Source organism: Grampus griseus (genome assembly GCF_964374135.1).
Source record: "Grampus griseus genome assembly, chromosome: 11".
NCBI lineage: Eukaryota > Metazoa > Chordata > Mammalia > Artiodactyla > Delphinidae > Grampus > Grampus griseus.
Window position 1 is genome coordinate 97,251,533 of NC_139005.1, and position 27,979 is coordinate 97,279,511.

Here is a 27,979-nt window from a genome sequence, read left to right on the forward strand (position 1 = left end):
ATGGGAGAAAATATTTGCAAATGAAGCAACTGACAAAGGATTAATCTCCAAAATTTACAAGCAGCTCATGCAGCTCAATAACAAAAAAACAAACAACCCAATCCAAAAATGGGCAGAAGACCTAAACAGACATTTCTCCAAAGAAGATATACAGATTGCCAACAAACACATGAAAGGATGCTCAACATCACTAATCATTAGAGAAATGCAAATCAAAACTACAATGAGGTATCACCTCACACCAGTCAGAAATGCCATCATCAAAAAATCTACAAACAATAAATGCTGGAGAGGATGTGGAGAAAAGGGAACCCTCTTGCACTGTTGGTGGGAATGTAAATTGATACAGCCACTATGGAGAACATTATGGAGGTTCCTTAAAAAACTAAAAATAGAACTACCATACAACCCAACAATCCCACTACTGGGCATATACCCTGAGAAAACCATAATTCAAAAGAGTCATGTAACACAATGTTCAATGCAGCACTATTTACAATAGCCAGGACATGGAAGCAACTTAAGTATCCACTGACAGATGAATGGGTAAAGAAGATGTGGCACATATATACAATGGAATATTATTCAGCCATAAAAAGAAATGAAATTCAGTTATTTGCAGTGAGGTGGATGGACCCAGAGTCTGTCGTACAGAGTGAAGTAAGTCAGAAAGAGAAAAACAAATACTGTATGCTAATACATATATATGGAATCTAAAAAAAACAAAAAAAATGGTTCTGATGAACCTAGGGGCAGGACAGGAATAAAGACACAGACGTAGAGAATGGACTTGAGGACACGGGGAGGAGGAAGGGTAAGCTGGGACGAAATGAGAGAGTGGCATGGACACATATACACTACCAAATGTAAAATAGATAGCTAGTGGGAAGCAGCTGCATAGCACAGGGAGATCAGCTCGGTGCTTTGTGACCACCTAGAGGGGTGGGATAGGGAGGGTGGGAGGGAGATGCAAGAGGGAGGAGATATGGGGATATATGTATATGTATAGCTGATTCATTTTGTGAATTAGCAGAAACTAACACACCATTGTAAAGCAATTATACTCCAATAAAGATGTTAAAAAAAAGAAATAATGAAGATAAGAGCAGAAAACAATGAACTAAAACATGGACAAACAATATAAAATAATCAATGAAACCACAGCTTATTTGATAAACAGAGAAATAAAAGTGATGTCTCTAGTTAGACTATTCAAGGAGCAAAGAGAAAAGATTAAAAATCACCAATATCAGGAGTGAAAACGAATACATTATTGAGGATCATATAGACATTTGAAGGAAAATGAGGCATGAGTCCATACTGATATAAAGAAATAATTGAATAAATTCATAAATGGGAGAGAAGAGACAAGTCTCCCTTGCAGAAGAATTCCAAATAATTTATGTAGATATCCTGCCCTTAAAGAGGTGGAGCATAATAATTCCCCACTCCTTAACTGTGGGCTGTACATAGTGACTTTTTTTTCCAAAGAGTGCAGTATGGAAAAAGAGAAAGAGGAAAACAAAAAATTAAGTTTATAGAGGAGAAGCCTGACAAACACACCTCAGCCAGGTGATCGAGGTCAACATCAACAGTATAAGTCATGTTGACAGCCTCTGCCTGATGTGATGTGATGAGAAGGGCACTTTATCTCTGTGGTCTTCCTCCCCAAAGCATCGCTCCAGTCTAATCATGAGAAAAATATCAGACAAATCCCGATAGAGGTACATTCTACAAAATATCTGAGCAGTACTCCTCAAAACTGTCAAGGTCGCCAAAAGCAAGGAAAGTCTGAGAAATTGTCACAGCCAGGAGGAGCCTACAGAGACATGATGATGAAATGTAATGTGGGATCCTGAATGGAATCCTGGACAGAAAAACGATGTGACGTTAAAACTAAGGAAATCTGAATAAACTATGGAAACCCAGAGAGTTAGTTGCCAGTACATTTGCGTTAAAAGAAGGACAAAGGGTAAGTCTTCAGGCAGAGTAAAAATTAGTCCAGGTGCAAATACACAAAAATGTAAGATAGAAAGAATGACAACAAGGGTAAATATGTAGATACATATGACATCTTATTTACCATAAAAAAATAGTCTTGTGGGATTTAGCATAGATGTAGAATTTAAATGCATGACAAAAATAATGTAAAAGATAGAAAGGGATAAATGAAATGAAGGTATTTTTATATCTAGCATTGCTAGAGAAGTGGTAAACATAATTTCTATTTAACTACATACAGTATGAGAAGGATGCATGTTGCAATCTCCAGGGCAGCCTCTAAAGACTGACGGAGGAATGTATTCACCAATAAGCTGATAGAGGGGGAAAAGAGAATGGTAGGAATAGTTAAATAATCTAAAAGAAGGCAGAAAGGACAGAAAAAGAAAGGTCATGAGACAGCTGGTAAAAAAGAATTAAGATGATAGAATTGAGATGATAAAATCAACTATATCAGTAATTAAATATAAAATGGACTGAATACTCCAAGTAGAAGACTAAGACTGTCACACTTTATCTTTCAAAATATCAGCTATATCCTGTCCACATGAGACTTAATTTAAATATAAGTACCCAGAAAGTCTGAAGTAAAAAGATAGAAATAGATATACTATGCTAACGCAAATCAAAAGAAAGTTGAAGTAACTATATTATTATCAGACAAAAATAGACTTGAAGGGAAGAAGCATTACTCTGTATCAAGAAGGCATGTCATATGAAAAGGAGACAATTCACAGGAAGTTTCAGCATTTCTAAGTCTATGTGTACCCGATAACTTAGCTTCAACGTGAATAAGGCAACAATCCACAGAATTAAAAAGAATCTCACTAGACAAATCCACAGTCAGATGATAGACTTCAACACACTTCTCTCAACAGCTAATGGGATGAGCAGGCAAAACTGTGATAAGAATATAGAAGTTCTGAAAAACACAATGAATACAATCAACCTCATATACATACTTAGAAAACTAAAGGTCCATGATGGAGTACACGTTCTTTTCAAGTGCTTCTGGAACATTTACCAAAATTGTCTCTATGTTGGGTCATAATCCAAGCCTCAATATATTTTGAAGGATCAGTTGAAGTCATTTAGACTTCACAATGGAATCAACTTCAAAATCAGTAATAAGAGGTAAACTAGAAAATCCCAACTGTTTAGAAATTAAACAGTAAGCCATTGGAAAAAAGAAGAAATCACAAGGGAAATTATAAAATATTTTGAACTGAATGACAATGAAAATATGATAAACTGAAACTTGTATGATGTGGCTAAGCCTGCACCTAAAGGGCAATGGATAGCCATCAATTCATACATTAGAGAACTAAAGGCTGAAAAGCAATGATCTAACATTGTATCTCAAGAAATTAGAAAAAGAAAAGCAAATTAAATCCCAGTCAGGTAGAAGGAGGAAAACAATGGAGGTAACAGCAGAAATAAAGAAATATAAAACAAATACACAAGAGAAAAATAACAATAAAAGTAAAGTTGTTACTTTGAAAAGACAAAAATGACAGACCTCAACTTCTGCTTTTGGATAGGATGCAGTAATTCACAGCAAGCAAATATTCCCAATGAAAACAACGAGAAAAGCTCAATCAATTAAAAATAATAAAAAGGCATCAGAAAGCCATGAGAGACATGAGGTTTAAAGAGACCAAAATTCCAAGGTGGGAAGGACCGACCCTTCAGAGGCAAACCGAGGCTATGCAATTGCATTTTCCCTGGGAACAGCTGATGATTCTGGGAGTGGACTTTGGACTGAGAAATAGGCTTGGGCCCGGCAGAGGGCCACTCCAGCAGAGCTAGTTATGTGGTGCTGGAGTGGCAAACTTGGAGATGTGAGGGGACAGGCTTAAAGCATGACTGGTTTCCCTTTCTGGACATGTGCTGACCTCTGGAACTGCTCAGGGCTGGAGTCTAAGGACCTAAACTGAAAACTTTTAAAAGCAAGATGCAAGTTCCCACACAGTGGTACTTAGGAGACAAAGGCACACCTGGGAGGAAGGCCATGAGAACACAAAGGCAAAAACGAAGCCCTAGAGGTATGGTCAACTGACATTGAGGGTCTGCAACTGCCCCTGCCCTGGAGGAACTGGCCAGCTTGGGTGCAGCCAGAGGCCGAGAGAGTCCAGTTTTAGCCTCTGGCCGAGGGTTGTTGCCGGAAGATGCAGAAATAAATATAGACTTTTGATGGCTGTGTGGAGCTTGGACCAACAAAAATGAAGACGTGAGGGACCTCGAACACACAACTGGTCACCTCCTTAAGACATCTGCAAGATTAGGACGCTGTAAGGAACAGCTGTGAGATGCTCAAGGGTGTCTGTGGGGCTTGGTTTACATCGGGGTCCCTGTCCCTAGGTGAGTAAGACTGCGTGGGATTAGGAACTGATGGTAGAGGGTGGGGAAGGTGCCAGTTCCCCAGATGTGTGAGTTTGACCAGCACCCAGAGGGCATAAGGTGGTCTGCTGGAGGGAGGAAGGAAAGCTCACCTCCTACGAGGCAAGGTGAGATGCCCTTGCCTTCAAGCAGGTGCAGAAGCAAGGGGCTGAGGCTGCTAAGGGCCTGGGATGCTGGGCTGGGCCACTACAGACTCCTGCTTCCCTTACCCACGTCTCAGGGGCTCTGTTTGTGTTAGCTGATGAGCTCTGCAGCCCGTGTCTGTCTCCAGAGGCCTCTGCTGGGATGCCAGAAATAGGACTAAGAATAACAGTGAGCTAAACAATGTTCAGTGTATTTACTGAGTATGAAGAATAACAGTTTCCCATTAGGAACAGCCAATTACAGGGAACTGGAATTGTAAAGCTGCCCTCAAATTCCTGATGAATGGAACAGTTTAGTTAGTCTAATTACACAATTAGGCTAATCTTGACTTATGTGTCCTTGGGTGTTTAGTCATTTTATGTTTCCCATGGGTCACTAGTCCCAAGCAATGAAACTCCTGCTTTATCCATGTTCCCCATGTGGCTTAGTCCTATTCCAAGTATGCAACAGGCACCCTCAAAATGTTTACTGAGGGGAAGGATAGCAGAGACTGTTGTACTTGCCTGCCTAATACATATTCTCTCCTTCTCCCATGGGGACAGAACCTTGCTTTTTCTGTAGTGTGCCCAGCCAAAAAATTATATATATATATATATATTTGTATTTATACTATTTCCCATTCTTCTCTATAGATCAGTATGGCCATATAACACAGTCCTGGTCAATAAAATACAGGTGGAAGCTTACAATACATTACAATAAAATGTAAGTGGGAGGAGCTTCCAAGAAAGCCCATTAAAAAGGAAAGACTTCTATGGCTCAAGCCTTTTGCCCTTCCCTTTTCCCTTTCTTTATGCCTGAAACATGTGTGTGATGGCTGGTGTTCCAGCAGCTATCTTGCATACTTGAGGATAAGACCGGAAGAGTAAAAAGCTAGAAGCAACCTGGGTCTCTGAAGACACTGTAGAGCTGCTGCACTGGCCCAATACCAACAACCTCTGGACTCGTTGTTATAGGAAAAAAAACAGCTACTTTTTCAATTTAAGCCACTGTTTTGGGGGTTTGCTGCTAATTCGTCAAATGAAGGACAGGGAAAGGGGAAGAGAAGGTATCTACAGAAGGAATATAAAGATTCCAGATTACCTTAAAACTCAAAAACAGTTTTCTTGCCACATTACCAGTTCTTGACTCATTATTTAAATAAACTGACACATTTAAAAATGCGTGATAGTCACAGGCTTTGCAGTGCAGTGGTCAGAGCAGTGAACTGGGAGAGGGGGATTTCCTGGGAGAAAGAATATGTGTTACAGGGTTGTTGTGAATGCTGGTTTAATGTATGATGCAAAGTACGCAGGCCAGGTCTAGTACAGTTCCAGAAATTCCTTTCCCCTCCACCAGTGGGAATTGTACACTTAACCATGAAAAGCACATTGAGTTCATGAAAACCCCAACTGAGTTCATGAAAACCCCACTCCTCTGTCAGGGCTGTCAACTCAGTGTGGTGTCCCTGGTTACCCCACACTAACCAGAAACTCTGAGATCTCTTACACTCAAGAGAGAAAAAGGGGAAAGATCAATTATTAGTTAACCAATAGAATTTGTATAGCAGACAAAAACTTCCTGACCATGGGGGTGAAAACCAGTAACGGGGTCTCAGCAACGGCAATGCAGGGACTTGTGGACTCACTGGCCTGGAAGCCCGTGCCGGGCTCTGGATTCCATTCTTACGGCTCTCCCTCATACAGCCTGTGTAGCCAATCGCTTCCCGCCCCCGCCACAGGGAAGGCGATGGCTGGTGAGAATAAATAATTAGCACTTCTCATTTAGAGTGCAAGGTATGCAGGCCAACGGCCAAGCGGTGCCTATGTTCAAACGATGAACAAGTGCATGGACACAGAATTGGGCGAGCGGGTACATGGGACTTAGATCTTCACTCCCAATTCCCCGGGCATGAAACCCTGCAGCCACGGCAGTACTAACTGGTGAGATAGAGATTTGGGAGAACAGAAGGGCAAGAACGTTGCCTCTCCACAACCGAAATGGTAGGAAGAAGTGAAGGGGCATTGTTATTGAAAGCAAAGTCCTTCCCACCAAACTCTGAGGCTAGATCCAACCTCAAAGCTGCCATCAATTATACCCAGCTAGCCTGAATTACACCCACCAAGCCGGTGTCACACCTAGCAAGGGTCTGAGGCTGATACAGACCAGCGTGGATTCAAATCCAAGTGCCTGAATGGCTTACCAGCTGAACAACGCTGAGCCACGATCTTAACTCCTAAGCTTTGGTCTCCTCATCTGTGAAATGAGCATAGTGTGATCTATACCTCACGGGGCTCCTACGAGGATTATAAATGAAGTATGTGAAGCAACTTCCCCAGTGCCTGTACGTTGGTGGGTCAGCGAATGCTGCGTGTAGTGAGCGCCAGCACCATGAGCATCACTGTTCCCACGATGGTTGGTGTTACCATGGTTGGCGTTATCATGGTTGGCGTTACCAAGGTTGGCGTTATCGTGGTTGGCGTTATCGTGGTTGGCGTTACCGTGGTTGGCGTTATCATGGTTGGCGTTACCGTGGTTGGCGTTATCGTGGTTGGCGTTACCGTGGTTGGCGTTATCGTGGTTGGTGTTACCATGGTTGGCATTGCCATGGTTGGCGTTATCGTGGTTGGTGTTACCATGGTTGGCGTTATCATGGTTGGCGTTACCAAGGTTGGCGTTACCGTGGTTGGCGTTATCGTGGTTGGCGTTATCATGGTTGGCGTTGCCATCCTGGCTATTATTACTGCTGTTATTACCATTGTGGAAGTATCGTCATCATTTATACTTAAAGCTCTCTAAAGGAGGCGGCTTCAAAGGTTTCCTTTTGCCACTGAAGTTGGAAACCTTTAGCCTCTGGATGCCCTGCTTTACGTCTAATCTAAATTCTTGTTTCTTTCTACAGTAGAAGTCCATGATTTTTCCAGCTCTGACTTCACCAATAGTAGAGTCACTCTGATCTATAAATACTTTATTTAACAATGAAAACATTTATACAATGCTTTGAGGTTATCAGCTTATAGAGTTGAAATCTGGGTCCCTAGTAGACTGTTTATAATCACCCCACGGTTACTGATCTTCAAGTTAAATGGTTGGTCACGACAGGATGTTTCCAAAGGTTAAACCTACCAAGTCACTAGAAGGGAAACCAGTAGACTATTTGCCTAACTGTGTTCACAGGGAACTGACTGTTAGTCTCTTGAAATGACAACAAACGTCTTCCCCTGCATATCGGTCCTCTAGTGGCTTCTGTTTCCTTTCCCCACCACTGGCACATCTCGGGAAAGCCAGGAAACAGGGAGGCACCACCATGAAGCAAGGGCAGAACGACCATTCCTGTGGCTGCCCCTCAGGTCGGCTGGAATGCAGACAGTCAGGGGGCAGAGAAGGGAGCTAGGGTGGGTTTGCCACAGAGAGGTACAGGAACCAGCTTCATGTTCAGGGATTCCAACGGGCTTCTGAAACACCTGCTTCCCTCACTCCTTAGGTTGCCACCTGAGTCCATTCAGGGCCTGCTGGGGATTCTAGTTACTCAAGTTCATCAAGTGCATCCGTTCATTCAGCAAACGCCTGCCGGGCCCTACTATGTGCCAGACACTTGGGATGCATCACTGTCCAAAAGAGATAACGATGTCTACCTTTGGAGCATGCGTCTTAATGGAGGAGGACAAGCAAACAAGCAAAATAAAGAAAGGAACTAAAGAACTGTAAGTACAACGTGGGTGGCAGCTGGTGACAGCGCCGTGAAAAGAGAGAGAGGGTAAAGGAGGCCACGGGGGTGGAGGTCAGGCCGTGCTCACCACGGGGACGTCCGGCTCGGACCAAGGCTGGCAGGCGGTGAGGGGAGAGCAGGAGGCCGGTGTGGCTGCAGCGTACGGACAAGGGGGGCGGTGAGAGTTGGGGTCAGAGAGGTGATGGGTGGCTGGGTCGTGGGCCTTCTAGGACTCCGGTTTTTATACGAGTGATGGGGGGAGCCATTGGAGGGTCCCGAGCAGGCGTGGCCCGCTCTCACTGACTTGTTGGAGGGTCCCCCGGGGGGCTGAGCTGCGACTAAGCTGTAGCGAGCAAGGCAGGAGCAGGGGAGGGCGGGGGGGGGGGGGGGCGCTGTAACAGCCCGGGAGAGGGCGGCTGGCTGGGAGCGGGGCTGGCGAGCAGGTGCTGTATCCTGGGGCGAGTTCAAGGGGCCGAGAGGCACGGGTGATGCACTGGACGTGGGTGTGAGAGAAAGAGGACAGTCAGGGAGGACTCCGAGACTCCAGGCCTGAACCACTGGCGAAGAGGCTGCCCCAGGCTGAGAACGGAGCGGCTGCTGGCCGAACTTTCGGGAGAGTGCTCTGGGGCAGGAACTAGCCACGTGAACGAGGGAGCCCCTGGCTCATCGACGGCCGACGAAGCCTAAGGTGGAAACCGCTCGGCTCAGCTGACGGACCTAAAGGTGCTCTCAGGTGAGCAGGTGAGAAGCTGGCCTCAGAGTCGCGGGTGTCAGTCCCAGCTTTGCTGCCACCTACGGCCCTTCTCGAAGGCAGCCGCTTTCCCCCTCTGGAAAGTCAGAGGCAGACGGGTTGATGCCTGATTTCCTGTGAACCTGTGAACTGACTCTGTGAATCAAGACCGCTGAGCGCCGTGGTCATTCGAGACTGTTGTGAGTCGGGGCCAGGACCGCTGCCAGGTGGCTCGGGGCTTGAGTCTAGGACCAGGCGCCCTGGGAGAGTTCCATGATTCCCGTCCATTTAGCACCCTAACCCCACTGAAGTTGCCCCCATCGGAGTTAGCAGTGACTAATTATCAGCCCTGGTCCCCCAAACCGAAATCTAGGAACCATCCTTGAGTCTTTCCTCTCCCTTACCCATTACCCCCCTTTCTCCTCACCATGCCCCGTATGCTCGCAAACATCAGATCCTCCACTTGGTGTATTTTGTGTGGGGAAGGGGAGGTCTGGACTGTTTCGACAGCCATCTAATCCCATCCCTGTGCCTCCAGCCGGCTCCCTCATCCATCCATCCTCCACGCGGCCGCCGTCAGGAGGCTTGGAAATGAGATAGGAAAGAGGCTAATACAGCGCCTGGCATGGGGGCAGGCGCTAGATAATTGCAGCTACTAATATAATTGTTCTCTTCTTGGAAATACATTTCACTGCCTTCTTCTAAATTTGTCCACACGGACACTGCTACCTATTAGCTGCAATGCTCCTCTTAAAAATAGCTGAAGATGATTAGCTAGAGGGACCGTAATAGGAATTTTAAGCAATCATTTAAATTAGTTCCTGAGAAGTCTACGCAGAACCCTTCAAACGGAGTCCTTTCTGGCAGAACCTCGCCAGTTCCCACAAGCACATGCAAATCAGCACTCTGAGCCTCGCATTTTCCCTGCCAGGATTTTTCCCCACTTTCTGCAGGAACAAACCACAGCTCTGTTATCACAGCATGGCGGGGACCCCTTGCTGGCAGGGATGGGGGCCCGAGCAGCTTTGCTCCCGCCTGCATGCTGCCCCACCACACGCAGGGAGACAGGTACTCAGCGGATGGCCAAAGAATGCAACAATGAACGCTGCGCTTGGAAAGTTTAACTATCAAAAGCCGGCCACATCCACAACAAAAGCATGCTCTGAGAAAGTTGCCAAAGACATTTTTGGCCAGAAGAATCCTTTTCAATTGTTGAAAGATGCCTAGAAATGAATCTGCTTTGCCCTGGAATAAAGCCTTAATGAAAACACTTAATGTCTATCCTTTAAAGCATGTTCGTATAAGAAAACGGCTGAACTTCTTCAGGAAAGGAGGAAACATAGAAACACAAAGAAACCCATTCTCCTACCTTCTTGAAGTCATGCACATTCATCTTGCCATCAGGCTCCTTGCTGAAGTCCAGAAATCGTTTTCTGAATGCTGGGTACGGCTGCCGTATACAGTTTTTGAGTTTTTCAATAAGCACATCCTTTGTCATATTCTCGGTCACAGCACTCTTACTCTCAGTGGGCTTGGCTCTAAAATCACAAGCAGGCACACAGATGCAGCAACACACTTCCTGTAGACCTCACCCATGTACGCTTCAACCCAGGACAACAAGGGGGTTTACCATCCCCTTTTCACAAAGGAGGAAAGAGATGCTGAGGTCGATGGAGTGACCTGGGGACTTCTTACACACCCATGGCTTGCACGTTCAGAGACAGGCCAGCAGCACTGTGTCAGGTAAAGCTCTGCCTGAGATGCCAGCACGTGGCAGCAGGCCAGGGTGGGGAGCTTCAGAGAAGGGGCTGCTGTCATCCTTGTGCTAAGATTTTCAGCTGTGCTTTGAGCTGGCTGAATGTGGTGTGTGACTGGGAAGACATGGCCGAAAAAAGATATTTTTGTGAACTGGGAAAATGAAAAGTCAGAGCCTATTATAGGCCTTACATTAAATAGGCTGTTTTGTGGTAACTAGATCAAAGAGGCCATCAAACAGCCGTGGGAAGGCAGGGACGTCCACAGTTAAACCAAGCTGATTCACAAAATCAACTTAATTTAAAAAAGACAGATCTTACGTGATGTGCTCTGGGTCTGAGCATGAGAATGTACGTGTCATCGAAGGATAATTATTCTTCAGCTCTCCAGAAGTCTCCTGGACCCCGTTTTGACAACCATGAGACAGTCCTGGAGAACAGAGTTCTCCTCCTTTCCTGCTGCTTCTGTCGGCTTTAGGAGCTCTCCAGGAATGCCCACATTTTATGAAATGCTTAATTGCTATTACTTCTTTCACTGGTTTTTAGGAGGCAGACATATCTCATCAGAGAATATTTAACCTTTCTCTTAAAATACCATCTTTCTGCCCATTCATAAAGCAGGTACTACTGAAGTGCCCAGATATTCAAATTTCATTAGCATGGCATTAAAATATTCCCATTGCTCTACACTTAAGAAGTTTTTAAAGGGGATATGACAACGTGAAGCTGGCTGAATAGTTCTACATTGTACCTCTCCTTATGGATTTTTTATAAGCTATGAACAAGCAAGTTAAAATAATATCTTTTCATTAGATGAAACCTATATTTTTCAAAATGAAGAAGAGCTCGAATATTCATCAGTCTGACTTTTAATAGATTTACTAAGTATGTTTTTTGTTACAATTCAGTTCGGCAATCATTTAAATAATTCTATCATTCATGTTAGAAAATGTTAACCAGTTTAACGAGTATATTTTGCAATAAATATTTAACAGTGGTAAGGAATCTAAGTTTCTGGAGAAGAATAAGTGTGAACGCAGGTACGTAATAGTTGAGAGGCAGGCGGGTTCTCTGGGAGTTGAAAGTCCTGGGTCCTTCCCGCAGGATGAGCACCATGCTTGTGAATAACCCGAGGTAAGTCCCCAAATCTCTTAGGTCTCAGTGCTTTCAATTCTAGAATTAATAGGTCAATGCAGTAATTCCTAAGATCTCTGCTGCTTGCTCTAAAACCCCCTGACTTTAATCACTGTTTTTACAGTTTGCCATCTTTCTTATTTAGATCATAAAATATTTAAATACTCAGTCAACAAATATTTATTAACTATCTACACTGCAATAGGCACAGTGGGGTTTTGTTTGTTTGTTTTGTTTTGTTTTGTGGTACACGGGCCTCTCACTGCTGTGGCCTCTCCCGTTGCGGAGCACAGGCTCCGGACGCGCAGGCTCAGCGGCCATGGCTCACGGGCCCAGCCGCTCCGCGGCATGTGTGATCTTCCCGGACCGGGACACGAACCCGCGTCCCCTGCATCGGCAGGCGGACTCCCAACCACTGTGCCACCAGGGAAGCCTGGCACAGTGGTTTTAATGAACACTTTCATTTTGCTTTATTTTACGTCTCAGAAAGATCTGGCTGCTGCCGCTCCCCTTTTTGAAGATGTTCATTTAACAGCTGATCCTTTGGAACAGGAACTGGAGAGACAGTGGGTGGGCCATTAATTCCTAGGCATGCCAAAAGTTTCTTGTAAAGGATTCTTCCTGAAGCAATATCCTGAAACTTATTGCAGAGTCTGAATTTCAAAACTAATTAGAACACACCCATTAGAATGGGGAAAAGAAGACTGACCCTACCAAGTGCCACAAAGGTTGAGGGTCACTATGACCCTCCCCCACTGCTGGTGGGATGCAAAATGCTGCAGCCACTTTGGAAGATGCTTTGGCAACTGAATAGCCACTCACCAGAGGAACCAGCTGTTCCAGCCCTAGGCGCTTAGCCGAAAGAATAAAAACGTACGTCTACACAGAGACCTGTAATACATGTGGCTTTATCTGTAATAGAAAAAACTGGAAACAAACCAAATGTCCATCAACAGGTGAATGGATCCACAAAGTGGGGTAAGGCCATGAAACAGAATTTTACTCGGCAACGACCAAGAACCACACAACAACGTGAGTGAACCACAAAATCATTACGCTTGGTGAATAAGGCCTAACAAAAAAAGAGAACATCTTGTAGCCTTCCATTTATAGAAGATCCTAGAAGATGCAAAGTCATCTGTAGTGACATGGTGCTAGGTGGGTGGAAGAGAGGAAATGCAAAAGGGCACAAGAAAGCTTCAGGGGGAATGGAAAAGTTCGGTATCTGGATTGACAGCGTGTGATGGGTTCACAGAGATATATACACATGATGGATTTCCTCAAATTGTATTATTTAAATATGAGTAGTTTATTGTCTGTAAGAATACTGCAATAAAGATATAATAAATGTAAAATAAAGAAAAAATTTCGTGAGAAATTTGGTATGGAATTATGGAAGTACTTTATTGGAATTTGGGGATATGCAAATATTTGAGAAAAACATAGGAAACCACTAATATGGCAGGATCTTTTTCTTTTCCAACATTTTGTTTGTTAATATTTTTCTAATCATAAACGTTGTACGTGCTCATTGTTGCAAACTTGGTAAAGGCTGAGACCCAAGAAAAAATTCCACAGATCCGTTAAAATGCACAAGGCTTAGAGCACAGTAGGTGTGGGCGTGAGCCCTGGATTCTGCCTCCCGGGGTCTGGATATCGGCTCCATGACTGAAGGCGCGATTCACGAGGTCTGGTCCGCGGACACTTCCCCGGCACAGTGAGGCCACGACTCTTTTCACATGAATACACGCTGTCATTTGTCTCTTCCGCCCTGAGTCTCTGGTGCGTGTACAGCGGACCTTCCAGAGGCTGCAAGGCATGTGATCATTCCTTGCTCCGACCGCTGGTGGAGTGTGTGCTCGTGTGGGCTGTGCTCACTAACATGGTCTGAAGCTGCAGAATCGTGTAGGGTTTCCATGAGGAGCTGGAGTGAGCTTTCAGAGCTCAGCTCAGCTTTTTTTTCTTTTTTTTTTTACATCTTTATTGGAGTATAGTTGCTTTACAATGGTGTGTCAGTTTCTGCTTTATAACAAAGTGAATCAGTTATACATATGTTCCCATACCTCCTCCCTCCTGCATCTCCCTCCCCCCCACCCTCCCTATCCCACCCCTCCAGGTGGTCACAAAGCACCGAGCTGATCTCCCTGTGCTATGCGGCTGCTTCCCACTAGCTATCTGTCTTACGCTTGGTAGTGTGTATGTGTCCACGCCACTCTCTCGCCTCGTCCCGGCTTACCCTTCCCCCTCCCCGTGTCCTCAAGTCCGTGCTCTAGGAGGCCTGCGTCTTTATCAGATCAGCTTCTTTACAGCACTTTACTAGCTCCTTATGAGCTCGTGTTGTTTATCCCTGCTCTAATTTCTGTAACCTCTTTATTATCCAATAAATCCTTATTTTGAAATCCCGAAGTTTTTCCTGAGCCTACAGGGGAACACAGTAGTAAGTGCACTCTCATCTTCTGCAATGACAGGTTAAATGCCTCACTTTAGCTTCTCATACAGTACGTACTGGTAGACACACTTCATACAACAGAAACCCTCTGAGGTCCTCGATAACTTTTAGGAGCATCAAAGGGTCGAGAAGCTCTGACCTGGGGCACGTGACCCTTCCTATGCTTCAGTCTCCTTGTCTATAAAATGCACATAATGAAAGTCCCCACCTCAGAGGATTACTGTACTGTAAAAATTCCATAAGAGGATCCACGTAAAGCTGTTAGCACTGGGCTGGCCTGCTGCATGTATCTGTGCTCAATAAACCACAGCTGGGATGCCAGGATCACAATATCATGATGACATGCATGTAGCCAGCGGGCAGAGCATGAGCTCCAAACTACGCTTTGCTCAGTAAGTACCAGCAACTGTTATAATTGCTTCAGTAATACTCTGTGATGAGCACTGTGTTAAGTATTATAGCCACAACTGTGAGAAAACCAAAGCAATGCCCGCCTCATGGAGCTGCAAGAGGCTGGGAAAACGCTCATTCTGAACCGAGGGAACAGATCACCGAAAAGCCCAGAGGCAACAGAGAGCCTGGTGTTCTCAAGAAATAGGAAGCCAGTCAGCCCAGCTGAGCTGGGACCTGCAGGAACAGCCGCCGCACACGAGAGCTTCCCACGGGCTTGAGACTGGCTGAGAGGCTTCATGCCTATTACCTCATTCGGTCCTGACCACAACTCTCTAAGTAACATTTGCAGGAGGGGAGAGGCTCAGAACTTGCTGAGTTCACAGCTAGCTCGGGCCGAGCTGGGGTTTGAACCCAGGCAGTTTGGCTGCAGAGCCCGAGCTCTGGGGAGGCTTTTTTCTTTTTTCTAATTAATTAATTTATTTTATTTATTTACTTTTGGCTGCGTTGGGTCTTCGTTGCTGCATGCGAGCTTTCTCTAGTTGCGGCGAGTGGGGGCTACTCTTTGTTGCGGTGCGTGCGCTTCTCATTGCGGTGGCTTCTCTTGTTGCAGAGCACGGGCTCTAGGCGTGCGGGCTTCAGTAGTTGTGGCACTCAGGCTCAGTAGTTGTGGCACGTGGGCTCAGCAGTTGTGGCACGTGGGCTCAGCAGTTTTGGCACACGGCTTTAGTTGCTCCACGGCATGTGGGATCTTCCCGGACCAGGTCTCAAACCCGTGTCCCCTGCATTGGCAGGCGGATTCTTAACCACTGAGCCACCAGGGAAGCCTCTCTGGAGAGGTTTGAGGATCCTGGCAGGCTGGGAAGCCACGCTCTGTTAAAGCATCTGGTATTTCCCTAATGGCAAGAGGACACCCAAATGCTTCAAGCAGGGTTTTAACGTGATTGTCTTTGCAGTTTAGACAAAGACTGGCTACGTAATGGAGAAGAGAATACAGGGGCTTCCATCTCAAATATCCAATTGCCCGTGCAACCAGTTCACTTAAGTTCGCTCATTCATTCATTCATTCATTCCGTCGCTTGACACTTAAGATGCCCTGTCCATGAGCCGGGTACGGTTCCACTGCTAGGTACCGGGACTTTGGGAGTGAAGAGACAAAGTCCCTGTGCTTTACATCCTTGGTGGGTGGCACAGGTAATAAACATCAACAAATGACAAGAGCCATGAAAAATGGAGCCGGGTGACACGTAGAGAGTACCTGGGAGGTGGGGTGGAGGGGAGGTGGAGAAGAAGGTGAATAGAGTGACCTGTCACTCTGGGTGGTGGGGTGTCACCAATCTCCTCTCCAGGTTAACATGTCCAAAATGGAACTTCTGATTGTCAGCCCTGAAACTCCCCCAGCTCAGGTGACAATCCTGAGTACCCAGATGCTCAAGCCGGAAGCTGGGGCTCATCCTCGCTTCCTTCCCACCCCACCCCAATGCACGCCCCTGGCCGTCCAAACGCACCCTGAACCTCCACGTGAGCTCACGGTGTGTATTCGTAGGAGAAATGCAGAGATAAAGGGTAGCTCCATCGGTGGGGGTGTGTGGGGGGCTGATTTCCGAAGGGACTTTATCATTTACACGCCCACAAGGCACACATGGGAGGACCAGTTTCTCTACCTCCCTGCTCTATCTTTTAACGTGTTTGCAAACTTACAATTCTTTTACTTCAAGTGATATCTAACGTAGTTCGTATTTCCTTCTACTTATTAACCTATATTTTAAAGCGACAGCAAGTCTCAGGCTCAGAGTCCTCGGCAGATAGAGGCATCTCGTTAGGATTTAATCATATTTTTTTCATGAAATGCAGTCTTAGTGTAACGTCTTTATAGCAAGTGAGGATGTTTTTACATGTATGGTGGTAAGAAAATCCTTTAAAAGAATTAATACACTTCAGAAAAAGAGGAGTTGATATAAAGAAAATAAAATGTACTCAGGTAGAACATGAATGCCCGAAGTTTGGGCGACATCTTCCTTTTTATGGACAAGTAAACAGAGACCCCCAAGAGGGTCCCCCCTCTTGCCCCTTGGAAGTTGCAGTTTCCCAGGGTTCCTAGTCCTTCTCCAACCTTCCCCTCAGCCGATGATCTCACCTCCCCCTGCACCGAGGAAACAGAAGTCCGGAGGGCGGGACTCCTAGGTTAGCGCCCATGCCCGCCCCTCTTCCTGGCCTGGCTCCATCTATCAACACTTTTTCTCTCCAGTCTCTGGCTTTCCACTAACTTCTCCTCCCAGCCCACAGACAAGCACAAAGCCTGTCTGTGAGGCAGGTGAACCCTTTCTCAGCACTGCATCCTCCACTCCACAAGCACCCCTGGCACCTGCTGGGGGGTCCACCCGCTCCTCCCAGCCCTGGCCCCTGCTCAGCCCACCTGCTTCCCGTGCGACGTGGGACCTGGCTGGCCTCCTCCTGCCCCGTTAGCCCCAGGCACCGCCCTTCCTGTCCCCTTGCCCCAACCTTCTCGGCCTCCTTTGCTGCTGGACCAGCCAGGGCCCTGGTTGTCTGGTGGTGCTCTGCCAGGTCCCACCTGCAGCCCTCTCACCTCAGACGGTCCCCCATCCACCCCGGACAAATGCTTGCTGAACGAATGAACCAACCGTCGGTGTGAGGACGCTGGAGTCTCATCACGGCCCAGACTCCTCTCTGAGCCCCACGGCCTCCTGGAGATTTTCCCGTGTTTTCACCCCGACTGGCTGACTCCTTCTGTGTTCTCTCACTGGCCAGCAGCCCCTGGCATCATTGCAGACTCCTTTCCCTCCTCTGCCATCAGCCTCCTGGTCCAGAGTCACCAGGTCTGTCCTTCTACTGCCCAGACCTATCCCAAAGCAGTCGCCCCCTGCAGTCCTCTGCTGCCCCCTCCTTTCATGCCCCTTCTTTCCCTCTCTCCCCATTATGTCTGCTCCCCTCACCGGAGCCAGAGCAATCTTTATCTTTATCAACTATGTTTCAGGTCACTTTAAGTCAATGTAATGTAAAGAAAAACAATAAGATTTTTAACGTTCCAGTTGGAAGGAATGAGAGAATCGCTGTGATTCCCCTGGATTTCCACCCACAGTGATCTCCCAGATCACTGCCCACACGCTGGGAAACACCGTCCCCTGTCCCTGAGGCCGTGCAGCTCTGAGTCCTGGGACAGCAGCAAGTGGGTGGCAGGTGGCGTGTCGGAGGCGTCATCCCCTGCAGAGCGCCGGCTCGGCCTGCAGGTTGTCAAGGTCATCTGCAGAGAGGGAATGCCCCAAGGGGTGAGCCCCTCCGTGTGGAGGCTGAAAGGGACACCAGGCAGGGGACCCCTGGGACCTTCAGGACACCGTTCTCTTCTTTCTCTAATATCCCTGTCCCCCCACCCCTGCCCCCCAGCTTCAGCTCATCCACCACAAATTGAGTTTTAAACTAAAACGAAAGAAAAGTATAATTCAAGTTACCATTTATGGGCTGGCTGATCATAGCTAGACACCCTGGGAGGTTAAATGGCATAACGACTAAGGGCATAGGAGTCATGCAGACCAGAGGTAGAACCCAGGCTCCACTGACTAGCTGTGTGACGCCAAGGAGGTGCTTAACGTCTCCAGGCCTCCATTTCCTTACCCACGAAAGGAATTGTCACAGCTGCCCTACACGCTTGTGGTGAGGACTACATGACAGCATATATGCCAGACTTTCAACCAACGCCCGATGCTCAGTACAGACTCAATACATAGGAGCTATTATCAGCACTACCTACTAACATGGCAAAAAAAAATACGTAGAAAAAGGTTTAAAACTGTAAAACAGACTTTATGGAAAACACGGCATGAATTAATTTCGTTACCAGAAAACTTACTTTACTAAATGCTCGGCTGTTAAAAATGGGCAGAAAACGTGCATGATTTTCTTGAAGTTGTTTCGCCCAATGAGCCCTGTGTCTCCAAGGTCATGTGACCGCAGCATATTATAGAAAACTTGTAGGTTCCTGGAAATGGAGTCACGAACAATTTCTTCCACCTAACAGAAAAAACAAACATATTCACCAAGCTGCACGTCTGTAACCTGGGGTGGTAGCATCTTGGGGCCACACAGGAAAGCGTTACTTACCGAATCCCAAGCCAGGAAGAGAGGTGCCTTGGTGTCTTTACAGGAGGATGTTTTGCTTAGCTAACTGGGAAAGAGAAAATATATAAAGACACATCACTCATAAAGGCAGTAGGAGCTTTGGAGGCAGGTGGACTTGGATTGGCAGCTTTGTCCCTGATTATTAGCCAATAGCTTTAGACCTTGAGAAGTGAGTTTGCTCCCCACCCCCAATCCCCATCTGGAAATGGGATAATAACATTTAACTTGGGCTTATTTTTAAGAAGTACAGGAAACATGAAAAAATCCATCACCTAGAAATCAAATAAATGCAAAGTGAAAGGATGATGAGGTGACATTTTGCCCATCAGAATGGCAGAAATAAAAAAGGAAGCAAACTGCTAGTGTTGAAAATGGATAACATCAGACAATCTGATAATCTACGGCCTCTAGAGTAACAGTGACTGTCTCTGGGGAGTGGCTGGGGACAGAGGTAGAGGGAAAACTCACTTCCACTGGATTCCCTTCTGCATCTTTTGCATTTTGTACTTCATACATATATTCAACTTTTAAAATAATTAAAATATTTAAAAAATATATAAAATTTTTATTCCATTTCTGGAAATTTATACTAAAGAAATTATCATAGGATGATTTAAAAAAGGAGGCAATACAATATTCCTTGCAGCAAAATTTATAAAAGGAAGAAAAATGAACACCCAGATGATAAGAGCAGGGAATACGCTGCATCTTTCAAGATCACATAGCAGAATTTTTACTGACACTAAGGGTTAACAATACGTTAATCAATGACAAACTAAAAAGTCACTAATTATATGGTCTCATTTTAAAATAAAATAGATACTATATATGAAAGTATACATATATCCAGTTCATCAAATTATATACATTACATATGTGCAGTTTTTATATATCAATTATACCTCAATAAAGCTGCAAAAAATCATATGCCTGTGTAGGTATAAAGGTTTGGAAGAATATGCAACAAAGTATAAGAGTGAGTAACAATGTAACACAATTCCTCAATGTTAGAATTAGCAGTGATCTTAAGTTTCTTCTATTTGCATATCTCTGCCTTCTAACGTTTCTAATTCACTTGTTTATATTAACATTCACTCAACAAACTGCTTTGTGAGTGCTGCTGGCACTGGGCTATGCCTGTGGGTACAATGGGCAGTAAAACCAGAAAGGCCTCCGCCTTCCTGGAGGCACATTGTGACAGAAACGTGACCCTGTGACTGGCACAGGTGTGTGAGGTTGATGACTGCAAGACAGGCTTCATCAGAGGGGTCAGGGAGGGTCCCTGGAGAATGGGCCCTGGACCAGGGAGCAGGAAGGAGATCCTGGCAGGAGCTGCACTGCCGAGGATGGCGGCGGGAATCCGGGGAGCCCGAGGACCCGAGTGGTGCAGCGGTGAGGAGACCCCGTGAGAGGTGGCAGGCCTGGACCACGTGGCACCTCATCAGCTACGTGGGGAAGTTCTGCTTTATCCTGCGGGTCCCAACGCCATTAGAGGGTTTGCAGCCTGGAGGCTGACAGCATCTGACTTAAGAGTAGGCAGAGACCACGCTGCTGGCCACATGGAGAGCAGACTGCTCACATGTCTGTATTTCTGTTTTTAAAGAAAAAAAGGCGGCTATGTGCAGGGCTGCTGTGACAGTCAGAGGTGATGATTTACAAAAGCTAACAGAGGGTCTGTCCCACAGCAGAATTCGGGAAAAGTTGCAGCTCTTCATTTTTGCGGGTAAAAGGGCTCTGGGACTCACTTTTGAATCAGAGTTCAAGAAGGATTGAGTGACATGGTTTAGGATGTGCACAAGGTGGGCATTCAGGAAGCCATAATTTTTTTTTTTTTTTTTTTTTTGCGGTACGCGGGCCTCTCACTGTTGTGGCCTCTCCCGTTGCGGAGCACAGACTCCAGACGTGCAGGCTCAGCGGCCATGGCCCACGGGCCCAGCCACTCCACGGCATGTGGGATCTTCCCGGACCGGGGCACGAACCCGTGTCCCCTGCATCGGCAGGCGGACTCTCAACCACTGCGCCACCAGGGAAGCCCAGGAAGCCATAATATTGAAACCAAAAGCTAATCTGTACCTGGTAAAGAAAGTCTTTAACAAACATTTCAACGAGACTCTGTTAGTGCTTACTGCACGCATTATCTGAAACTAATCTGATTTTTTAAAGTTCTTAAAATGTTAATAGCTATTAAAGTTATAGAAGTATTTTTAATAATAAAACCATCAACTTTTCAGCCAAAAGAAACAAATACTAAAAGTAAGTGTCACTAGAGGCAATAAGCAGTGTTTGTTTTTGTTTCTACTGCAAGACATGATTGCAAGAGCAGTGCCTTTGCAATGCTGGGAAAAGGAGTCACATCCAGCATATAAAGTGCTGTCACTCAAGGGAAAGTTTTCAGAAATGTCAAAGAGCATCCTTCAATGAGATTTAAAAACTCAAAGTTAAGCAACTTTTAAACACAACTCTTACTTAAAAATTAACGCAGCTGAAAAATGTGCTCATCCATTTATTTAAACCATATTTCACCTGCATCTCTTATTTCACGAAGAACACTTAAGTTGCCTGCCGTAAACAGAAAAGCGAACGTGAAGTTGTTGTAAAACTCACCTTAGAGTTCTCTTCAAGCAGTTCAATAAACGTGCTGACGTTGACCCATCCGGTGCACCCAGGGTCAAGCGTTTGCACTAGTTCTTTGAATTCTGAATCACTTATTTTTACAACCATGCAATTTAGAATATGTCGCAATTCTTCCCCGTTATATGTCCATCAGGTTTCTGAGCATGAGAATATATAAGGGAATTTTTTAAAAAGAAAAAAAAGGAAGCAAGAGCATTACGTGTATTTAGCAGCACTTAATAAAGCATGAGTTTGGGCCAGATAGAATTATGATTTGAAACACGAATACCTCAACGGATGGTCATTACTGTATAACCCACGTGCCAAGAGCGGTGGGGGGAAGGGAATCTAGAACTTTGCAAGTGCAGGTCCTACAAGGTTCTCTGCCAGGACACGGCAGGAGACAGGCTGAAGAGAGGAAGGAGGCTGACCCTTTTCCCAGGGCAGGAGGTCCTACAAGGTTCTCTGCCAGGACACGGCAGGAGACAGGCTGAAGAGAGGAAGGAGGCTGACCCTTTTCCCAGGGCAGGCTGAATGCTGGCACATTCACAGGGCACCCCAACCCACCTGAGGGCCCCGCGGCTCAGCCTCATGGGGCACAGAACTTCCTGGCAATTCAATTACAACTAGCCGATTCACTAAGAATGTTAACCATGCTCGTTTTCACTACCACCAACCTCATCACTTACATAAATGTACAATTACTTAGTAAGAAAAAATTTCAGCCATGCTGCATAAAGAAAACATTATGAGCAAAATACTGTGAGGCAAATTTCTTCCCCCAGAACAAAAAATTACCAATAAGTAAATTGAATATCAAAACCGAGAGAAACTGGGCTTCCCTGGTGGCGCAGTGGTTGAGAATCTGCCTGCCAATGCAGGGGACACGGGATCGAGCCCTGGTCTGGGATGATCCCACATGCCACGGAGCGACTGGGCGCATGAGCCACAACTACTGAGCCTGCGCATCTGGAGCCTGTGCTCCGCAACAAGAGAGGCCACGATAGTGAGAGGCCCGCGCACCGCGATGAAGACTGGTTCCCGCTCACCGCAACTAGAGAAAGCCCTCGCACAGAAATGAGGACCCAACACAGCCCAAAATTAATTAATTAATTAATTAATTAATTAAAAAAAAAAACTGAGAGAAACTGTTTACTGGAAAAGCAGGGGAAATGAAGAACCCTACCTCTTCATAGGGAGATATTGTGAATACCAGTGTGACCAAAGACTTGTGAAGTAATAAAGCCATGTATAAATGTCAACTATGACTTTGGGGTCCAAAATCTGAAAAGGATATAAGGTCCTCTTGGAGAAAATTAAGTAATTTAGAGGATATGTGCAGGGCACTTTTTGGTTTGGGAGTGACAATTGTTTAATGTCCAAATGGGAATCATTGACAACTAATATTTATAATTTTTAGTAAATTTATCAACGATCACCACTATCTAATTCCAGACTATTTTCATCACCCCGAAGAAACCTTGTGCCCATTTGTACTCCCTCTCCATTTCCATCTCTATCCTAAGGCAACGAATCTGCTTTCTAACTCTCTGCATTCGCTTTTTTCTGGATATTTCATGTAAACAGAATCATACAGTATATGCCTTGTATGCACCTTCCACCTGGCTTCTATCACCTACTGTAATGGTTTTGAGGTCCATCCACGTGTTGCGTGGATCAGCATTTTGTTCCTCTTTATTCCTGATATTACTATTCCACTGTATGATAGGGCACATTTTGTTTACCTTGTCATAAGCTGATGAACATTTTGATTGTTTCCAGTTTAGAAATTATGAAGAATGTTACTATGGACTCTTGCACACAAGCCTTTGTGTGGACACCTGTTTCTATTTCTCTTGCACAGATACCTAGGAGTGGAACTGCTGGGTCATGTGGTAAATTTCCACTGAAATTTTTAAGAAACGACTATGTTGTTTTCCACAGCAGTTGCACCATTTTCCATCCCCACCTGCAGTGTATGAGTTCCATCTCCACAATCTCGCCAACACTTCCTGCCGTCTGTCTTTCTGATAGTAGCCATCCTAGAGGGTGTGAAGTGATATATCTCATTGTGGTTTTGAGTTGCATTTCCCTGATGACGAATGACGTTGAGCATCTTTTCATGTGCTATTTGGCCACTCCTATGTATTCTTTGGTGAAATGTCTATTAAAATCTCTTGCCCATTTAAAAAATCAGGTTGTCTTCTTATTGAGTCCTAAGGGTTCTCATATATTCTAGACACAAGTCCTTTACCAGATATATAATTTACATATATTTTCTCTCAGTCTGTCATTAATGGTATCTTCTGAAGCACAAAAGTTTTAAATTCTGATTAGTCCAATTTACAGATTTTGTTCTTTTATGGATCATGCTTTTAGTGTCACATCTAAGAAATATTTGCCTAACACGAGGTCACAAAGATTTACACATGTCTTCTTCTAAGACTTTTACCGTTTTAGCTCTTATATTTAGGTCTATCGTCCATTTTCAGTTAACTTTGGTATATGATGTAAAGAAAATGTCTAAATTCATCTTTTTGCATATGGATATCCAATTGTCTCAGCACCATTTGTTGAAAAGATCATCCTTTCTCCTACTGAACTGGCTGAAAATTAATTGGCCATAAACGGAAGTGTTTATTTCCGTACTCACAATTATGCTCTGTCAACCACTAAGTCTATCCTATGCCAGTACCACACTGTCTTCATTACTGTCGCTTTATCCTAAGATTCAAAGTCTGGAAGTTTAAGTACTCTAACTTCCTTCTTCTTGTCCAAAATTGTTTTGGCTATTCTGCCACCTTTGCATTTCCAAATGAATTTTTAAGATCAGCTTTTCAATTTCTGGGAAAAAGCCAGCTGGGATTTTGATGGGGTTTGCATGGAATCTACAGATCAATCTGGAGAGAATTTCCACCTTAATACTATCGATTCTTCCAATCCATGAACATGGAATGTCTCTTCACTTATTTACGTCTTCTTTTCCTTTCAACAGTTTTTTATAATTTTCAGTATACAAGCCTGGCACTTCTTTTCTTAAATTGACTCCTAGGTAATTTATTCTTTTTATGCTATTGTGAATGGAATTGCTTTCTGAAGTTCATTTTCAGATTGTTCATTGCTAATTTATAGAAATATAACTGATTTTTGTATGTTGATCTTGTATCCTGTGACCTTGATGAGTTCATTTATTAGTTCTAGCAGTTCGTGTGTGTGTGCGTTCCTTAGAATTTTCTATTACAATATCATGTTGTCTGTGAATAAAGACTGTTTCATTTACTTCTTTCTTCCCAATCTGTATGCATTTTATTTCTTTTCTTTCCTGATTACACTGTCTAGAACTTCAGTATAATGTTGAAAAGAAGTAGCTAGAGCTGATATCATTGTGTTTTTCCTGATCTCAGGAGGAAAGTATTTAGTCTTTTACCATTAACTATGCCGTTAACTTTGGGTTTATCGTAAGTGCCCTTTATCAGGTTAGGGAATTTCTTTTCTATTCCTAGTTGGTTGAAAATTGTTATCCTGAATGAGTGTTGAATTTTTCAAATATTTGTTTCTGCATCTATGATCATGCAGCTTTGTCCTTGTTTCTATTAATATTTTGTATTACATTAATTGATCTTTTGGAAGTTAAACAAACCTTGCAGTCCTGGGATAAATCTCACGTGGTCGTAGCATTTAATCCTTTTTACATGTTGCTGGATTCACTTTGCTAATACTTTTTTGAGAATTTTTGCAACTATATTCACAAAGGATATTGATCTGTGATTTTCTTTTCCTGTGATCTCTTTGTCTGGCTTCGGTATCAGGATAATATTGACCTCAGAGAATTAGCTGAGAAGTGTTCCTGCTATGCCTTCTGAAAGTTTGTAAAGGATGGCTGTTTGTATAAGCAATCTTTCTAGCCTTCAATGTAGAGAATTTTGCACATTTTTCGTTAGATATATTTCTAGGTATTTGGTTTTTTAAAATATTTTTAGAAATGATATGTTAAAACTTCTTTTTCTAATTGCTTACTGCAGGTTATAGAAATATTATTGATCTTTGCATATTGACCTTGTATCCAATGACCTTCTCAATTCTATTATTACTTCTAATATTTTTTGGAAGATTCTTGTGGACTTTCTATGTATAAAGTCATGTGAGCTGCAAATAATAACACCAAGAATAAGAGTACGTGAACAGGTAGAGTACAGATTGCTTCCGGGTACAGGAAAATGAGCCACAGCTGATGTAAATGGAAGTGACCAGGGTGATGGGCCCGCGTGGAGGGAGGATGCCAGTGTGTGGAGGCAGCACACACAGCTTCTTGGAGTGGCTCTAAAGCATCTTCTAACAGCTCTGCGCTCCTCTCTACATCAGGGGGACCTGCTTCCCAGGGCTGCCCTCTCTGGCTAGGCAACATGCCATCCCTGCCCACTCCTGGCTCTCTCCCTCTGCTCTCCTTCTCCTTCCAGGTCCCAGAATGTGGCCAAGACCCAGGTAAATGGTCAGAGGGGTTGGAGCGGGCATGTCAGTTGGAAACCATGCCCTCTGCAGCCCTCAAGTATCTGACGGCCGTGGGTCTCGTGTGATGCCCCAGAGGGTAAGCTCACTGTCAGCAGGGACTTCACCTCGTTCATCTATGAGTTCGACCTAAGTGCCCATGGCCGGGTCCGGCGTGGGGCAGAGGCTCAATCGCCCACCTTCTCAGGTGTGTCCGTCAGTCTGTCTGCCGAGCGGTACATCAGTGACTTATTTGGCACGGTAAGCATTATTACAGTCCTCCATTAGCGGAGATGAAGATTTCACTATTTTTAATTAAATTACTTCTTCAATATACTAATACAAGCTGAGGGGGATGGACACACGAAAGCCTTCGTTTATCTTAAAGAGGTGGCCCACCCGACATGCTAGCAGGTGGCTCAGCGCAGGGCGGAACGCGCCCGCTCTGGAGCAGCCGGTTCGAATCCTGGCCCCATCACTCACTAGCTGGGAGCCTCAGGCCGGGTACGCGCCCCCACGTTCCTTTCCTCAGCAAATGAGGATGAAATGAAAGAACTGAATGAAGATGATGATAGTGTCCACCTCACAGAGGTGCTGAGAGGCCGAAGTGAGCGAATACGAGAAAATCACTGAAGACAGGGCCCGGCACACAGTCAGTGGCACTATTCCTGTCCATCCTGAGAGAACAGGTCATATAGGCATAAAGATTAATGACAGCTGGTGTACCAACTAAAGCGTCTCCGCCACGAAAGCAGGACCCCAAACCTTGGAATCCACACTGTGCAGTGGCATTCTAGATGGACGGAGGTGCGGCGCTGCAGCCTCCGGAGCAGAGAGCAAATCCCGGACCCATAGGTCCACCTCCAGGCCCTGGGAGCCTCCCCAGAGCCCTGCCCCGCAGCGCAGACTGCCCCTCGCTCAGTGGACTTCGCAAGGTAGACACTGAGGCCGAGTAGCTCCGCTCTGGTACTCGCTCATGTATGAGTCTGAGGCAAAGTAATTCATCGCACTCCTGGTTAGTTACTAGAGATTCAGTTATTGGATGTGCTCAGTAAATAACTAACTTGGGAGATATTGCTATGTACCAAAAGCATCCGAATGCTGCTTTCTAAAATAAACATGAAAGTGGGACAGGAGCTAATGTTTCAAGCAGAGTCATGAATAAGCCTCCCTTTGCAGTACAACTAAGTAAACAGGCTATTTTGGAACTAAGAAAATGTTCCTGTCACGGGCTACAGTTGGTTATGAACCCATACACTCTAGGGTGGGACGTGGGAGGACGGGTCAGCAGGCCCGGATTAGTCCTTAATTAAACAGCTAATGATGACTAGTCACTCCATTCTTTTTTTTTTTTTTTTTTTGGAATTTTGCCTTTTTTTTTTTTTTAATTTTATTTATTTTTTTTATTTATTTTTGACTGTGTTGGGTCTTCATTTCTGTGCGAGGGCTTTCTCTAGTTGCGGCAAGTGGGGGCCACTCCTCATTGCAGTGCGTGGGCCTCTCACTATCGCGGCCTCTCCTGTTGCGGAGCACAGGCGCCAGACGCGCAGGCTCAGTAATTGTGGCTCATGGGGCCAGCTGCTCCGCGGCATGTGGGATCTTCCCAGACCAGGGCTTGAACCCGTGTCCCCTGCATTGGCAGGCAGACCCTCAACCACTGCGCCACCAGGGAAGCCCGTCACTCCATTCTTAACAATCTTGACCCACGTTGTTCTCACCCCCTGGCATTTATACTGCAGTAAATTTTATGTCTTCTGTCCTCCCAACTAGACCCAGCTCTTGCGGTCAGGCTTTGTATACCTAAGGACTCAATATTTCCTAGCATGTAACAGGAGCACAAAAAATATTTGCTGAGTGGATAAATGGACGAATATACAGTTTTTATTGGTCCTGTTTTGAGTATTAGCCTTCTTTGAAACAATGAATTTTTCACCAGAGAAGGGTTTCAAAGTCTTACAGAGTTGGGGCTTCCCTGGTGGCGCAGTGGTTGAGAATTTGCCTGCTAATGCAGGGGACACGGGTTCGAGCCCTGGTCTGGGAGGATCCCACATACTGCG

General features: G+C 45.1%; 1 protein-coding gene across 1 annotated transcript in view; it reads right to left on the reverse strand.

Moving 5' to 3' along the window:
* Positions 1-27,979, reverse strand: part of EFCAB6 (EF-hand calcium binding domain 6) — a gene marked incomplete at its 3' end in the record, with an annotated part of 176,396 nt that overhangs the window by 108,153 nt on the left and 40,264 nt on the right. The window contains 7 exon segments of the mRNA XM_082666200.1: positions 10,333-10,501; positions 12,331-12,504; positions 18,556-18,716; positions 18,807-18,866; positions 21,429-21,577; positions 21,580-21,595; positions 26,542-26,599. Of these exon segments, the coding sequence (XP_082522326.1) occupies positions 10,333-10,501; positions 12,331-12,504; positions 18,556-18,716; positions 18,807-18,866; positions 21,429-21,577; positions 21,580-21,595; positions 26,542-26,599 (787 nt within the window).